The sequence below is a fragment of the Gopherus flavomarginatus genome, chromosome 2 (genome assembly GCF_025201925.1).
Source record: "Gopherus flavomarginatus isolate rGopFla2 chromosome 2, rGopFla2.mat.asm, whole genome shotgun sequence".
NCBI lineage: Eukaryota > Metazoa > Chordata > Testudines > Testudinidae > Gopherus > Gopherus flavomarginatus.
The window spans coordinates 65,985,297-66,003,547 of NC_066618.1; the positions used below are offsets into that span (position 1 = coordinate 65,985,297).

The following is an 18,251-nucleotide window of genomic DNA, read 5'->3' on the forward strand; positions in this document are numbered from 1 at the left end:
TGAGTTCTAAATAGTGATTTATATTTCCTTCCCTGAATTATCTGCTCAGAAATAGATCAGGAGGATTAATTTGCCTATAGTCTACTTGGCTGTTTTGTTTATATCTAAATTGCCATGAATCCTGTGTTCTATTGAGTCTCAGTTATTTAATCCTGATCAATAGAAATGAAATATGTAAAAAAACTAATTCAGAACAAAGTTTTTCAGAATGAGCTATTATGTTTACATATCAGCCTATGGCAATTGAATAGGAGAAAGATGCTCTCATATCCAGAAAATAGTTAGTATTTGCCTATCTTGAAATCTTAGGAGACTCTCTAACCTTCTGTTGTTCTCCCCATTCAGTCCTCTTAAAAATTATGCTGATTATTGCCTTTTTGCAGGATGTTATATGCTAGTGACCAGCAAGAACTACCATTTAAAGAGAGAGAGTCAAAATGACTTCTATAAAATTACCTAGCGCACAGTGAGGAAGTTTACTTCAGTACTTTCCAGCATAAGTATTTTTCCCAGGACAGTATATTTCAAACATATCTTTGTAAGGTACCAGTTTGGAGATGTCATTGAAGCCTTTTTCTTTTAGCTAAGATTAGGGCCAAGAGTTAGTTGGTTCCATTTTGGTGCTTGAGATAATTTTTCCAATTTATTGCTGAACTATCAAAGATCAGTTATGCTTCTGTCTTATCAAAGTTGCTTGCTAATCACTATAACTTCTGCCAGAAGGATTGTACACTTAACAGCATTTCTTTGCAGTTATTCCTCCTCCTCCTAGTGTTGGAGTGTGTGATAGGTTGGATCACAGAAACCCCCTGGGGGCTGCCAACTGATATGCCAAGACTACTTATGCCCGTGCTTTCCCTGCCAGCTTGGGACTCTAGCATCCTGTCTTGTTGAGCCAGACATGCCAGTCTGCTCCCACACAGACCGAGGGTCCGAACCACATCCCCTAACAGCTGTAGGCTTAAACTGAAAGCAGCTGAAGAAGCGTTCCTGTCTCTAACACTCAGATGCCCAACTCCCAATGGGGTCCAAACCCCAAATAAATCCATTTTACTCGTAAATTGTTTTCCCCCTATAACACACAGCTGTTCCCCCCCTCCCCCGGTATTAATACCTACTCTGGGTTGGTTAATAAGTAAAAAGTGATTATTAAACACAAAAATTAGAATTTAAGTGGTTCCAAGGAGTAACAGACAGAACGAAATGAATTACCAAGCAAAATAAAATAGAATATGCAAGTCTATGACTAAGAAAACTGAATACAGATAAAAACTTCACCCAGTAAGCTTTCTTTTACAGACTAATCTCCTTCTAGTCTGGGTCCAGCAATCACTCACATCCCCTGTAATTACTGTCCTTTGTTCCAGTTCCTTTCGGGTAGTCTCTCTAATCCCAAGGATATCTCTTGGGTCAGCTGAAGACCAAATAGAGGGGTCTCCCACAGGCTTAAATAGACTCTCTTGTGGGTGGAGACCCCCTCCTCTCTCCTATGCAAAGTCTAGCTCTGAGATGGAGTTTGAGTCACATCGGCAAGTCACAAGTCCATGCATGACTCAGTTTTTACTGGCAGCAGCCATTGCTTACCTGCTACCTTGAACGTCCTCATGTAGACTTATGTGGATTGGAGCCTTCCAAGATCCATTGTCCCTTAAGTGCTTCTTGATTGGGCACTTAATTTGTACATCATTTCTCAAGAAGCTGACCAAATGCTTTACAAAGGCTACTTAAAAAAATCAAGCTAGTACACAGCCAGTATTCATAACTTCAAATACAAAAATGATACATGCATACAAATAGGATTTAATAGATTCAGTAGATCATAACCTTTGAAATGTGTTACATGGCCTATGTAGCTTAAAACATTCTAGTTATGTCATATATACATTCATAAGCATATTTCCATAAATCCTTATGGGGGGGCACAGTCACACAGTGAACACAGGAAGTGCCATGGTAGATCAGCCTACTTGGTATTCTGTCTCTAGCAGCGCACAGTACAAGAGGCTTTAGCAGAGCATAAAAAATACCCATTAGTGGATAACTATGGAATAACTTGTCCAGAAATGTCTTGCTTACTGTCATTTTTTAGTTGCCTTATTAGCTGAAGGGCTTAGGTTCATATTACTTCTGTATATTTTCTTTAAAATCCTGTAGCTATTCTCATTTCGCATAAAAAGGAGCTGGCATAATTTAAAACCAGTTCTTTCCAAATTGAGATTATTTTGACCCTAGTCATAAAGGAAGGTTTGGCATAAACTTTACATAGAACTCATTCTTCTGAGATAGAAATCTTGACTGCTTAAGTTCATTGCTTACTCCACTTTTCTTTCTGAAGGGCTGCCTTCTCTCCTTACAAAAATGGTGAAAACTTGTCTTGGAGAGGCTATGAAAGGAGAGGTGGCCACTCCTATTCACTAGTAAGACCCATTTCACCAGAGTTTTGGCTAGGTAATAAGACTTTTATATCACAGGAAACCCCCCCCTTCATATTTTTCATTATGCTATTAATTTGTGCCCATTGCTTTGTGATAGTGGCTTTGATAATTAGAAAGATTTTCTTCCCACAAAACAGAATTCCTATATTTCAGATCCATGTAATTCTAGTTCAATAAATCATACTTATTTCCTATTGGTTTGTATCATGTGGGATACTGTTTCTTTAAGGAAGTTCTATTTAGTGATTAAAAGAGAATTTAGTGAAAAATCATTAAATCATATTAGTGAGAGATAGGATCAAAATTGATCTAATAGATCTTTTATTTCTGCAAAGGCTTGTTATGAGATCCCTCCCAGTAGAGGGCAGATGAGATATTAAACTGCCTAACATACAGGTGTAAAATCAGGGATACTATTGAAATCAGTTGGCCAGACTTCTAGCCTAGTTCTTTTCCATGTAATTGGAATGCACCTAATGAAGTCAATGTTCCAGTACAGTGTTAGTCTTAAAGTCAACACTTGCATATTCTGCAGTGATTGGGAAAGGATTTGAAACCCATTGTTTTGGGACTGCATCGGTCTTGTATCACAATCAATTCCTGCTTTCTCATTGGAGAAGATAGCACTCCTAACCCTCCAAAATCGTATTTCTACTTGCATTGTGACAGAGATATGTAGTCAATATTAGCATAGGTTGTCTTCTTATCTAAGTAGTAAAAGATGTCTCTTTATTTTTGTATTTACTGATGTCTTTATCAAATTGCAATTTAATATAAGGTAAAAACTATCTGTTTAATTTATTATATAAAACTCTTATTGCATTAGGTAACAGCTTAATAAAATCTATACTAAAATTTTGACATACTTGTTAAATATTCCTAATTTGTAAACATTAGTCAATATCTTTTTTTCTGTATGGTGTAACTCAAGTATGTGGGTTACAGTTTAACATATTACTCTACTTAGGTTTTTTCTTTTGGTTATTTTCTTTAGGTTGGTTGGAGTACTGCTCGAGACTATTATACATTTCTGTGGTCACCTATGCCAGAAAATTATGTGGAGGGATCAACCGTTAACTGTGTGCTGTCTTTTCAAGGTGAGCAAGTATATACTTGATAAATCAGCATCTGTCTGGATTTGATATTCTATTGCCAATTTTTGCAGTTTAAAAATAGCAATTATATTAATTAAACTGTACATTTATTGAATTTTTAAATGTGCTGAGTGTATAGTGTCTCCAAGTTTAACAAAGAGAACTTGGACTTAAGAATGGAATTTTCCATGTCTGTTTCTTTTTCACATCTTTTTTCTTACTTGTCACATTTTACTAATTTTTATGAGATGTTTGAGAGTCTTCCCTTTTGCAGACTGTTTCTGTGCTTCAAGCTTCAGGAAAATTATAATAGTGAATTTGTGATTTTACATAGCAACAGGCTGTTGATAAATGACTGATCACAGGAGAACCTTGTTGCCTGGAAGGTGTAGTCAAACACATTTTTTCAGTAAAGAGAAAAAGGAATACAGAAAATGACTTGTTCAGTCATATTGGGTTTTTTTAATACTATTAAAGATCATAGCAGATTGGTGGTCATCCTCCCCCACCCTCCTCTGGGTCCGTGGGAGGCCACTGTTGAGCAATTAACGGGGCAATACGCAGCCTGGGGCTCTGGCCTGAAGTCAGGACAGAGTAGAGCAAACGGTTAGGAGTCTGAGCCCTAAGTCAGGGCAGGGCAACAAGAATCTGAAGCTCGGGCCTGTATTTAAGGTTAAGCAACAAACAGAGTTAGGGGCCCAAGATCTTAAGGTGGAGCAAAAAGTCCTTAGGACTTAAGCTGGGGTAGAGCACCCAAACAGAATCTATGGATGGGGTGGCAGGGTGCATGCAGGCCCGCCCAGCTCTACCGCATCCCAACCCAGGGCCCTAACAGTGGCAGAGTGGTTCACCACTGAGTCAGTGGGGATGCACCCGCAACACACTGACGTTGTACCGGGCCAGCTTTTAACCAGACTCTTGTCTAGTTTCTCTGGGCTACTTCCTATCTTCCCCTTCAGGGTGTACCCGGATCAGTAGGGGATCTTCTGGGTTGTCAGGGTAGAAGGCCAGCAGCAGTTCCGGAACTCCTCCATGGTTTGATGAGTGGGTAACTCTGGCAGCTTTGCCAGTCTTCAGTGCCACAGGAGTCTGTGGCAGTCTCCCAGCTCAGGAAGAGGCATCTGACTCCTTCAGCAGCTGCAGCCCAGCTGAGCTTCCAGACCCGCCTTTTGTACTTCCTGTCCCGCCTACTGACTTCTGGTGGAAGGGGTGAGCATGGCCTGGCTCCACCCACCAGAGCTTAGTGAGTGGTTCATTCCCCTCTGGGTCTGAGTGGGAGGCCACTCTGCCTCACTACAAACATTCTTTTGATAAATTGCTCTGATGTTGAAGCCCCTTGTTAAATTGAGAATGATGTTCAGGTTAAGAGACGATAGAATGATGGAAATGAAATTCTTCTTTCCAAATTTTCAGTGTTTTTTTTTTCTTTCATTTAAGATTTTCTGTCCTATTCCAGGTTCCCTCAAATGTAACTTTTCTACCAATCTTTTTATCACATTCATTTTTATATGCTGTCTTTATCTTGAAGAAATGTTTCAAAATGCCCATGTTGCCTTTGAAATATTGCCTTTGTGTTGCCTCTGGTTTCTAAAATCGAATGTCCATATTCCTCATATCTCTCACTTGGTGAAAAATGAATTTGGGTAGTAAAAAGTTGTCAGAATATTTTATTCTCTAGTTGTGAGAAAAGATGCACTCTTCTCTGTCTTTAGCATTCAAGATTCACCAGGCATCAGTGAACAGAAATACAGAGCAGTCAGAGATGGGGAAGAGAGGAGTATGTGATTACTCCTTGAAGTGGTGGTGGTTATATCTGTGTGCTTTTGAGTTAAGTATAGAATTAAGACTTTGAATAATAATAGAATGACAAATTGAGTCAGCTAGTGTTGCTGAATGCTATTTTGGAGATGAATATTATGTATTGTTCTAACTACAAGACCAAGTGTTTGAATAATGTACCACTACATAGAAAAACGGCTTACAGAATGGTGCCATCAACTGTGTGACTTCATTGTATACAGTGAAGTGTTAGTATTTATCCTTCAAGGATTTGAGGAAGATTCTTGGAGCTAGAGAGATGACAAAACATATGAGCTGTGTGGATTGATCTCTGGAGTAGGAATACTGCTCAGGTTTTTATTTTTCCAGCAGAAAAGTCAAGATCATTTATGTAATCTGTCCATGCACTAGCTGTATCTGATCTGAAGGGAAATGACAGTGACTCTTCCATGAAAGATGCTCACAGTAACATAAATGTATCCAGTCTCAGATTGCTCCATTTTAGAGATGCTCCTGGGCAACTTCTGATTTAGCTCCTTTATATGGAGAAAAGTGTCTCCATTCAGCTTAAGTTTGAGTACTTGTGTGTGATGCTTTATAGTCCCATGCCCTCTATCTCAAGTCACTAAAAAAACAGTTCAGGGTTTAGACTGGTTCTGTGACACACAACCAAAGTTTCATCCACTTTTAGAGGATTTGACTGGTAGCTAAGGATTGCTAGCTTTGTGGGGTATTTTTTGGTCTGCCACCGACTACTAGCAGCATTTATGTCTAATGCCTAAACTGAAGGTTCTGCAAATAGTCCAAACAGGAACTTTTGTTTTAAAATCTGAGATGGTGTGGAATGCTTAAGGAAAAATGCATCACATTCTAGAGCTACTGATATCTCGCTTCTGAGGCTGAATTATTAGATTTTTATTCTTTGAGTTAGCAGTCACCCAAAAGCATGCTAAAACCCTTGTACAGATAGCAAGACAGATCCCTGCTCCAAAGAACTTTCAGACAGAATACAGATAAGGGAATGCAGCAGAAAACAAATGAGCAGAACATCAGTTTCCTCATATTATACTCAGAACTCAGTCAAACACTTCAAAATACCTCGTGCACAACCTCACATCACAAACACACATTTATCAAGCAGGCCCAACTACTGCCATCACCATTTAGTGTAGATACACCTAATACAGTGACTGCACCTGAAGAAATATATGCAGATAATTCCCATTGGCTACTGCCAGCTCCAGGGGACCAGAAGGGAAGGTGGCATGGGCAACCTTTTCCCTGCTCGCCACCTTTTTGTCCTGTAATAATGTTAGATGGAATCCTGTGGGTGAGATTGAATAAGTTTTTGTACATTTCAGCAATTGTGGAATTGTCAGTGTAAAGGGATGTGTGTTAATGGGGTATATTGCTGAAAGAGGCAGAGATAAGGTTGCATGGGCAATCTTAACTGTGCATTTCCTGGTTTTCAGAAGTTTGTTTTGCCCAATTCATTGATCTGCAGGAGGGTGACATACCACCAAGAAAACATTAATGTAGTTTTTTAGCCACTGAATTATATCATAATTCACACTTAGTTTTGCTTTATTGCTTAGTTTAAACCAACGTACAGGAATCATAATTGTGTACTGTGTGCAGTAGTTCTCATGATCAATTTGTTGCCATGTAAAACTGTTCTGTTTTAAATGTTAATTTTTCTTTCTTTAGGATACTATCTACCAAATGATGATGGAGAATTTTACCAATTCTGTTATGTAACCCATAAGGGTGAGATCCGTGGAGCAAGTACCCCTTTTCAGTTTCGAACCTCTTCTCCTGTTGAAGAATTGCTGACTATGGAGGATGAAGGAAATTCTGATATGTTGGTGGTGACCACAAAAGCTGGACTTCTTGAGGTTTGATTCAGCAAACTCAGAAATGTTCTCCATATTCTTATTTATAGATGTTTATTTCTGGTTTTATCTGTAGAACTTGGTGAATTAACTTTATATAAAAATATAAAGCTAAGCAGGTCTCGTTGCAGAAGATACTTGTAAAATACATGAATTAAAGTTTAAACTTAAGTGCTCAGCACAGCAGTGAGCATAGCATAAAAAGTTAAGTAGCTATATTTATAGGTCCCATTTTGTGTTTCCCTTCCTTGTCTTTCAACTGCATTCCTGTTGTAGTTTTTTCTAATCTGTGTTCCCTCTGAAAGAGCCCCAAAGCAGAAGAAGAAAAATCAAGCTGCATAGTATCCAGATGCCTAGCAAGTTAGAAATCGCTTTTATTTTCTCCAAGCAATGTTCTGTTATCTTCTGCCTCACACAGTAGCATCCATTTAGTGATTGTATCACAAATACCTACAAAGATGTGCCCAGTGACAATCCCAACATTATATTTGTGTTCATGACTTCATAAACAGAAAAAGGCAATTTCTTTGTTGAAATTGTTTGAATTAATGATTGGCAAAATCACTCTACATCTTCTCCCCATACTTCAGATTTGATTGCTGTTTTTAACTTGCCTTCAGATGTTGTATTTGTGCCCCATCTAGGTTATTGTTATTTATCTGTGCTAGTTGGTTTGGGGATTTCAAATACTGGGGATAATAGGGACTTTACACGGTGCTGGGTATTTAACTGAGATAGCTTATCTTCCCTGTCTTGTTTGCTGTCTAGTGAAAGAATGCAGATTGATCTGAATAGCTGTTCATGTCACCAGAATCACAGAAAAAAGGAATTCCCACCTGAATTCCTGTCTGTTGTTCTGTTACATTCTTCATTTGTCTTTCCTATGCTTTGGCTATGTCTACAGTCAGGATTTTGCGACGTTCGCCCAACATTGCTGTACCACATGGAGACACCTGCTTAGGGCAGGTCTAGATGATAGCATGCTAAAAACACTGCTTCCGGGTCTAACATAGCTCTTTCATTGTTGCTAGCACTGGTGGAGGGTAAAGAAAATTTCACAGAAACATGAGTATAAGTAAAGCCCACAACAAAATTTGGTTGTCTAGTACTAATCAAAGTTAACCTACACTCTGAAATTTCACAAACTAGGGAAGAGAGAGAGAGTATGTTAAGCTGATGTAGCCAGAGGGTGCACACCTTTTTTGGCTTCTACTGCTTGTCATCTAGTGCTTGACTGATGTGATGGGAAATTATACACGTTAGTTTGTAATGGCTTGAAGGGAGTCCTAGGGGGCAGTGCGGGGGTGGAAATCACCTGAAAAGAATATTTATTCTGTTTTCTAGTTTAAAATTGAAAAAACAATGAAAGAAAAAGAGGAGCTGTTAAAGGTAGCTACTGCTCTGGAAAAAGAAACTCTGCAACTTAGAGATCAACTTGAAAGACTGGAAAAAGAACTTAACCATGAAAAGCAGAGATGTGATCAACTCCAAACAGAGCAAAAGGTTAGTTATATAACTGGTTAAAGCTGACTGCATAATGTGTAATCCACCTTTTTCAAGAACTAACTAAACTGGATGAAAACCAGTTATTAAAAAACCCTCAGCAATTAGATGTTTACACTAAATTAGGTCAGTTCCTATTACCCTTCTACCACTATTCTTTTGTGTTGTAAAATAGTAAAAGCAGAGAAATCTAAAAATGAATTTACAGTGTCAGGTAAGGTTTGCAGGGGAAATAAAAGAGTAGCAAAAACCAGAAAGAACTAATGGTTGTAATTAGGAATAAGAGTTACTCCACATATACCAGGGAGGAAACAAATTATCTAGGCAGAGTATTTTTAGACTCCTAATCAATTATTAAAATATAATGCTTTTTTTAAAAAAACGAAAACAAAACTATTTTTAAGAAGGAAATAAAAAAGTTGGGGGATAGACACGAGTTGATACCATGGACAACTTTGAAGTAATAAAGCCTGTATAATATAGCTGTGGATTAAAAGGAGTTAATAGAATACTTGTAAAATGTCAGTGTATATACAAATCAACAGTTCTGAACGATATAGCCAGAGATCCAAAGAGATTCTGCTGAATACCTTAATGAACCGTTGTAATTTAACTTTTGAAGATTCATGGTGAAATAGACAGGTGCTAGAGTGTTGCAGGATGAAGAAGTTCTAGTGTCAATTTTAAATCATGGAAGAAGCAGCAATCTGGCTATTACTGGCCAGTAAATCTTACTTTAGTCTTTAGTAAAAGAATGTAATAAATATTAAGAGAGAAATCTGTAAGTGCCTAGAAGGTAACTTTTTGGGAAATTGGATGGGGACAAAGGAAGGGGAAAGGGTAATATTACAAAATAAAGCCCAATGGTCCAAACACTTACGAATGTATTTAACTTCAAGCATGTAAGAAGGCCCACTGAAAGCAGGATCTATGACAGGGGTGGTTAAACTTACTGACCCTCTGAGCTGCATGTGCTAATCTTCAGAGATTCGAGAGCTGGGGCACACCTGCCAGGATCGGGGCTTCAGCCCTGTGGGGGGCGCCTGCCGGGGCTCTGGGCTTCCGCTTCGCTCCTGCTGAAGTCCCAAGCCCTAGCAGGTGCGCCTTGTGGGACTGAAGCCCTGAGACCCCCTCCCACCATCCTCACTGGGCAGAATCCCCTACCCTATCACTCCATTACAATGCAGAGGTCCCTAGCTCTCCCACCCCCAGTCTGGTAGGGAGAATGGAGGAAGGGTCTGGGGGACTCCGCGAGCCACACTTCAACGGTAAAAGAGCCACGTGTAGCTCATGAGCCACAGTTTGGCCACCCTAGGTCTATGATGTATATATCATTGTGGCATCAAAGTAGGCTTCACTAAGCATTTGAAAATGAATTTGTCCGGGGATGCGAAATTAATTTGGTCTAGAATATGAATATGGATTAAAAAGTATCTGAAGGACTGTAAATTAAGGGTAATAAAGACAATGTATTGATTTTGGGGGTGGGATTTGTGGGATATCATACACATTAGTGTTCTTGATCTTGAAAAGGAGATAAAAGCATTTAATTTTCTGATACTAAATTCAGTTGAGTTGGAAACCTTGAGGACAGAATGCTATTGCGAACAGACTTAGAGAAGCTCCGCAATACAAGCAGGAAACAACATTGAGATACCGCCTGACAAATAAACAAATACATCTAAGGGAAAATACATTGAAACAGAGATTCAATTAAAGAAAGATAGTTAGAAAGTGGTGACATCAACAGACCACAGATGGTGAGAGACAGTGAAGTAGATATACAATTGCAATGTGAATTGTTTTCAAATAAAGGCTAATACAATAGTTTTAGGGAAATACAAACAGGAATAATTATAATTTGAATGAAATTAAATTTAGGCAAAATAATAGGGTTTGCTGTCAAGTTTCAGAGTGGTAGCCATGTTAATCTGTATCAGCAAAAAGAGCAAGGAGTACTTGTGGCATCTTAGAGACTAAAACATTTGAGTATAAGCTTTCGTGGGCTAAAACCAACTTTGTCGGAGGCTTATTAGATTATAGAATAGTCTCTTAAAAGAGGCGGCAGAAGCTCATTATTGACAATTGGTCCTCGCAGCAAACAATCTTGTATTAGCACATGAATGTGGTGGTTGTGGTAGTTAGTTATTTAAAGGGGTTCTTATTTCTTTCTTTAATTTTTTCCATAATACTTTGTATTTTGAAATTCTATTCAGATACAGAAGAAAAAAATATTTAAAAGCTAAAGGTGAAGCTGAGCTTTAAAAAATTATACTTCCTAATATACCTTTAAGACATATTTTATTAAGTAAAATATAAAAAATTAGAACAAATACAGCCCATATAGTAATGATAGTTGTAATCTCTGCAGGGTAATCAACACTTAATGCAGGGAGGATGGGATGTGAGTTTATAAGCCTCTGCTGAACAATATTTATAATTATATGGTTTAAACGTAATTCAAGTTGAAACTTGGCACGCAAATTCTCTGATGGGGTTAATTTTTTTTAACTTCCTGCAGCTGCTTTTAGCTAGAAGAACTCAAATAGTATTTTGACTCATTTCAGATGCTCTTTGCACTTGAGTCTTTATATTATGTTTGGAAAAACAGGTATTCCATACATCTAAGAATAGATATTTTTATATGTATGTGTGAGATGTGCCCCAGAGAGCGGTCTGGATTGTTGTTCTCCAACCTAGGATGACTCTTACACTTTTCACAATCAGAACATCCACTCCTCGCCTGCTCACACACAGCCTCTAACATGTAAAATCACTCCTGACTGCACAATATTGACTTCTACTAGCTAGCCACTCATGAATTAAACAGTAGACCAACACCAGCAAGCTCTCCAGTCCCAGAATTTTCCCATGAAGTATATGACTTGTACTGTCTAGCACACTACTAAATAATGCAACCTCTTAGGAAGTCTGTCATTTCATCAAAGGAAAATGATATACACCAATTTTGTTTTCCCAAATGGAGTTTCCCACATACTTTAATCCAAACATACTGATTAAGATAAAACAATAAGATAAGTGCATTGACTGCAGAAAGATAGATTTTAAGTGATTACAAGTAATGATGCATAAAAGTGGTTATAAAAAAAAGATAAAATGCAAGCTAATGGCTAACTTAACAAACTAACAAAATTCAAAACAAAGGTTTTCCTCACCATGTGCTGCAGTAAATTTCACAGGCTGAGTCTCCTTTCAGACTGGCACATCTCCCCCTTAGTTCAGTGTCCTTCAGGTATTCATTGATGTCATGAGAAGAGAGATGAGATGAGGAGGTGGAGTGAAGTCAAGTGTTTTCCTCCCTCTTTGTAATTCAGTTTTTAGTGCTGGAAACGTCCTTGTTGAGTCATGGTGACACTCAGTTTGTTGTGGACATGAGGTTTGAACTGTCCATGTAATGAAATGTAAGGGTGTTGTTTACACCTTCCCATTGCTGGAGAGTGGCGGCTTAAGCAAATGATAGTTCTTTAATACCTGGCTGAGATGCCCATGTGTCTTTGAAAAACTTGTTTGGACCTACTTTTCTTAAACTATTAGCACGTTACAGCAGAGAGATATAGTAGAATTAGGACTGTCAATCAATTGCATTTCACGCAAGCAATTAACTTAAAACTAACTTGATTAAAAAAATTAATTGTGATTACTCGCCATTTTAATTGCACTGTTAATAAGAGAATACCAGTTTAAAATTAGTATAAATATTTTTGGATATTTTCTACTATTCCAGAGGACATATTTGAAAATGTAGTCAAAGCATGAAGGGGCATACAAATGTGTAACCTACCTGACATGTAAATACTTTGTAATGCCAGCTAAAACAGTGCCATGTGAACGCCTGTTCTCACTTTCAGGTGACATTGTAAATAAGCAGGCAGAATTATCTCCTGTAAATGTAAACAAACTTGTCTGTCTTAACAATTGGCTGAACAAGAAGTAGGACTGAGTGGAATTGTAGGCTCTAAAGGTTTGCATTTATTTTATTTTTGAGTGCAGTTAAGTAGAAAAAAAATTCTACATTTGTAAGTTGCGTTTTCACGGTAAAGAGATTACACTACAGTACTTGTATAAGGTGAATTGGAAAATACTGTTTTGTTTTATTACAAATATTTGCACTGTAAAAAAGATAATCAAAAAGAGTTCAGCGGGGTGTAGGGAAATCCCTGCCTGATGCAGGCCATAGAATTTATAGGAGTGACCTTGGATTTGATGAGGGTAAAGACCAACTCCCGTCCCCAGGAAAGATTTTTGCACCATGGGTGCTCTGATAGATCTAGTTATACAAATTCCTAGAACATCAGTTCAGATGTGCCTCACTCTTGGGGCATATGACATCATGTTCTTATGTGATGCCTTTCACCAGACCCTGCCTCCGTTGCTTAGAAGCGTGCCACCAAATGGTATACGCACTGAGCAAGTGCAGCATGAACACCATGAGGTGACATGGTAGATGGACCCTGGACATGAGTTTGTTGGTGTTCCCTTTCTATCCCCCGCACCCAACAAGTTGGTAGTTACAGTTGCCTCCCTTACGGTCTGGGATGTGCACATGGGTGATGTGTAATCAAGGTACTTGGATAACTCAGAAAACCAGAATGTGTCTAAATCTGGACCTGAGCAGTAGAGATCCTTGCAAAGCATTCCTACCACTCATACAATCTCTGCATCTTCTGATAGTGTCAGACAGCATAACTGTATTCTTTATAAATAAGCAGGGATGGGTGAGATCCATTTGTGTATAGAGGCAGTCAACTTATGGAAATGGTGTATCCGGAATCACATCATCCTATCAGGAATGTACCTCCTGGGTGCCCAGAATTCACTGCTGGACAGCCTCAGCAGGCATTTCACCACTGATCTGTTTGAGAGTTTCATGATTCAGTGGTAAACAGCATCTTCACTTCATGAGGAATCCCCATTGTAACCAGTTTGCCTCCCACGCAAACAGGAAGTCCAATATGTACTGGTGCAGGAGAGCTTAAGGACTGTCCTGATGCTCTGCTATTGTGCTGCTCTGGGGAGCTTGAAGACAGAGGTGACACACTCCTAGTGCAGTGGATAGGTCACCTGAACTAAGCCTTCCTTCCCATTCCGCTGTTGTGAGAAAGATTTTACTAGACAGGGCACAGGTCATCCTCATCCCCCCAACAAATGGCCCAGATATTTCTGGTTTCTGAGTCTACCACAAATGTCTTTCTGTTCACCTATCAGCATCCAGACCTTCTGGTTGTCTTGACTCAGAAGAATGGCAGGGTCAAGCATCCCACCCTGGATTTTCTTCATCTCACAGCTTGGTACTTGGATGGGCAACAATCCTAGAATGTTCCTGTTCCAAAGCTATGCAAAGCATTTTATTCATAGCAGAAAAGACTCTGTGGGAATCATAGAATCATAAAATATCAGGGTTGGAAGGGACCTCAGGAGGTCATCTAGTCCAACCGCCTGCTCAAAGCAGGACCAATCCCCAACTAAATCGTCCGAGCCAGGGCTTTGTCAAGCCTGACCTTAAAAACCTCCAAGGAAGGAGATTCTACCACCTCCCTAGGTAACCCATTCCAGTGCTTCACCATCCTCCCATTGAAAAGGTTTTTCCCAGTATCCAACCTAAACCTTCCTGACTGCAACTTGAGACCATTACTCCTTGTTCTGTCATCTGCTACCACTGAGAATAGTCTAGAGCCATCCTCTTTGGACCCCCCTTTCAGGTAGTTGAAAGCAGCTATCACATCCCCCCTTCATTCTTCTCTTCTGCAGACTAAACAATCCCAGTTCCCTCAGCCTTTCCTCATAAGTCATGTGCTCCAGCCCCTTAAGCATTTTTGTTGCCCTCCACTGGACTCTTTCCAATTTTTCCACATCCTTCTTGTAGTGTGGGGCCCCAAACTGGACACAGTACTCCAGATGAGGCCTCACCAGTGTCGAATAGAGGGGAATGATCATGTCCCTCGTTCTGCTGGGAATGCCCCTACTTATACAGCCCAAAATGCCGTTAACCTTCTTGGCAACAAGGGCACACTGTTGACTCATATCCAGCTTCTCATCCACTGTAGCCCCAGGTCCTTTTCTGTAGAACTGCTGCCTAGCCATTTGGTCCCTAGTCTGTAGCAGTGCATTGGATTCTTCCTTCCTAAGTGCAGGACTTTGCACTTGTCCTTATTGAACCTCATGAGGTTTCTTTTGGCCCAGTCCTCTAATTTGTCTAGGTCCTTCTCTATTCTATCCCTACCCTCCAGCATATCTACCACTCCTCCCAGTTTAGTGTCATCTGCAAACTTGCTGAGGGTGCAGTCCACACCATTCTCTAGATCATTAATGAAGATATTGAACAAAACTGGCTCCAGGACCAACCCTTGGGGCACTCCACTTGATACCGTCTGCCAACTAGACATGGAGCCATTGATCACTGCCCGTTGAGCCTGATGATCTAGCAAGCTTTCTCTCCACCTTATAGTCCATTTATCCAGCCCATATTACTTTAACTTGCCGGCAAGACTACTGTGGGAGACCGTATCAACAGCTTTGCTAAAGTCAAGGAATAGCACGTCCACTGCTTTCCCCTCATCCACAGAGCCAGTTATCTCATTAAACAAGGCAATTAGATTAGTCAGGCATGACTTGCCCTTGGTGAATCCATGCTGACTGTTCGTGATCACTTTCCTCTCCTCTAAATGCTTCAGAATTGATTCCTTGAGGACCTTCTCCATGATTTTTCCACTGTAACCCCTATGTCCTTTTCTGCAGAACTGCTGCCTAGCCACTCGGTCCCTAGTCTGTAGCAGTGCATGGGATTCTTCTGTGCATGGGAAACTGGTAGAAAATCCTCAGTGCTCTAAAGAATCCTGATAGTCCTTTTGGTAACTATGTATGAGATCTTCAGGTCCTTAGATAAGATCATATTTACCTTGTCATTTTGGTCTGGGGTATTTATTGGTATATTATATCTGCCTTTCTGTCATTAACTTTCATAATTTAACTTCCCATTTTGTTGTGCTAAGCTCTCTCCCATTACATTTGGTTGCCTGATGTTCTTAGACTTAATTTGCTCTGCCTGGGCACAAGGAGTATGTTGTAGTTAAAGTGTCAGCCTTAATTTCAGTTGCCCTTTTGACAGTCTGTGCCACCACTAAAATTCTCAAACAGACATTTTGTAATTTTGAGTTGACTGTACAGAGCAAAGATACTGCGATTCTGAATCTTAAGTAGTTGTTTGTCTCCCTCTCGTGGCCAGATAGGACTAGTGAACAATGTTCTAACATTGCAGTGGTGACAACTCTTACAGTAGCTTTCTAAATGTATAACCTTGGTGTACAGTAAATCTGTTCCTTTAACCTGCTTTTTCTTTGGTCCTGTAAACTTTTGGAAAACGTTTCAGTGTATATATAACACTGATATAACCTGGAACATAGGCAGATTTATTGATTTTAATACATTTGTTCTTTCAACAGGTCTTAAAAATTTATTTTGCTGTTTGAAGAGGTTTTTATATTAATGTGATTTATTCCTCTAACATGTATCAGCATAAATCCAGGTTCTACTGCAGTGATCTGCACAATAACATTATTCATTTAAAAGTCGTATTCAAATATCAAATATTCATTTGAGTTAGCTTCCCTACCTGCTTTACTAGAAGTGCTCCTCTGATTGGAAAATGACAAGGAGCACCTTGTTACTAAAGCAGTATGTTCAGTCTGCATTGCAAGTGCCCAGATCAGGTCTGCGTAAAATACAAAAACTGAGCATTTTAAAATATTTTCTGTGCCTGTTTTTTACCCAAACTATATGATTTTTGATAACATACACATTTTTAAAATTTGAACTTTTTTTGAGTAGAAATCTTTATTTAACAAAAAAAAAAGTTTTAGGGGTTATTTGTTACAGTTTTAGAGTTACTTGTTTTGACACCAGGGATTTCTTCCTTTAGTGCTGTCAATGTTCTTATGAGGAGCAAACTGATTACCTGTAAATGTTTTAATTGATCTTGCCTTATTTTTTAAACTGATTAATTTAGACAAATTGTTGATCTAATTTGGTGGAAGGACTAATTTGCAGACATTCTTTAGTAGTAAAGATAAATGAAATTCTTGCATTTTATTTCAAATTATGTATTTGTGAGAATAGCCATGATCAAATCGCAGTTTTCTGTGAAATGACAGAATTAATGTGTTCTAAAGTAAACTATAACATATGCTACAAAATCAGTATGCGGCTTTTTTGTGTGTATATTTATAGTAGTGTCCATAGACTCCTTCCTGCAAACATTACACATCTGAGTATTCTCATTGAAGTAGTGGAGCTAGTTATGTGAACAGTGTTATTTCACATGAGTGTTTGCAGGATTAAGCCTTAAATCTGTTTTTTAAGTATCTCAGATTTATGCACAATATAAATGTTTTAAGATTTTGTTGAAAGCAAATGTACGTTGCCTTCATAGTTAATTTGATGGATTCATTTGTTTTCTACTTCTGTATTTTCTTAGTAATTGAAGAAATAATTGTAGTGGCTGATACAAGTGAGGTTATATTTTAGTTTTTATGATAAACCCTGGGGTTTTTTTTGGATTTGCTGGTGGAGATATCTTTTTTTAAAGTATGTTTTAAGAATGATAAGGAATTATTTTAGATGTCTTGCAAAGTTGTATCACTCTTTGCTTGACTGACAAAAACATAGTTTTACTACTGACAACATCTTAGAACTGACAGTCATGGGAGAATGAGCTGGATTCTTTTTAGCCATAGGCATCATAAACAGCATTGCCAGCTAACTTAGTTTCCAGAATCTTTATTACTGGTAATGATTGTAAAGAGGTAGAACACAGTTGCCAGGCTGCAGCTCCAAGCCCCTCTGCCGGAGCCGGGTTGGGGAGACCCATGCTGGCAGCTGTGGGGAGCCTGGGTTCCAAGCAGCCCCTGGCCTGTGTCCCTGTCCCCCAGGCCTCCTGCCCAGGGCAGGTGGAGGGACCTAGGCTTCCCACTGCTGCCAGCGTGGCTCTCCCTGACCCAGCCAGGGTGGGTGAGATGGGGCTTGGAGTCACAGCCCAGCCATGGTAAGAGCCTGATGGGCAGCTGTGGGGAGCTGCGGCGGACCCTGCACTGCCGTGGGCGGGGGCCCCAGACAACTCCATAGGTCACCTCTCCCCCGCCAGGCCACTGTGGAGCTGCTTGTGGGGGGGGGCTGAGAGCAGTCCCTGGCAGTGTCCCCACCCAGTCGAGGACAGGTGGAGGGTCTGTGACTCTGTGTGGGCTCCCCACAGCTGCCAGCGTGGCACTCCGCAACTGGGCTCCGGAGTGGGTCTCAGAGCCTCACCCTGGCCACGATAAGTAGAGACCCACAAATCTGCAGATATCCACAGACAATTTTTGCGGATTGGATGCAGATATACATTTTTGTATCTGTGCAGGGCTCTAGTTGTTCACTTTTTTCCCCTTTTCGATCTCTACTTAATCCTTAATCCCTTGCGTGGATTTATATATATATTTGTTAAGTAAATACACCTATTTTCTGTATGTAGTTGGCAACAGGCTTATAAATATATA

General features: G+C 39.5%; 1 protein-coding gene across 1 annotated transcript in view; it reads left to right on the forward strand.

Moving 5' to 3' along the window:
• Positions 1–18,251, forward strand: part of TAX1BP1 (Tax1 binding protein 1) — a 78,641-nt gene that overhangs the window by 20,393 nt on the left and 39,997 nt on the right. The window contains exons 3-5 of the mRNA XM_050938617.1: positions 3,430–3,532; positions 7,016–7,203; positions 8,545–8,703. Of these exons, the coding sequence (XP_050794574.1) occupies positions 3,430–3,532; positions 7,016–7,203; positions 8,545–8,703 (450 nt within the window). The remainder of the gene's footprint in view (positions 1–3,429; positions 3,533–7,015; positions 7,204–8,544; positions 8,704–18,251) is intronic.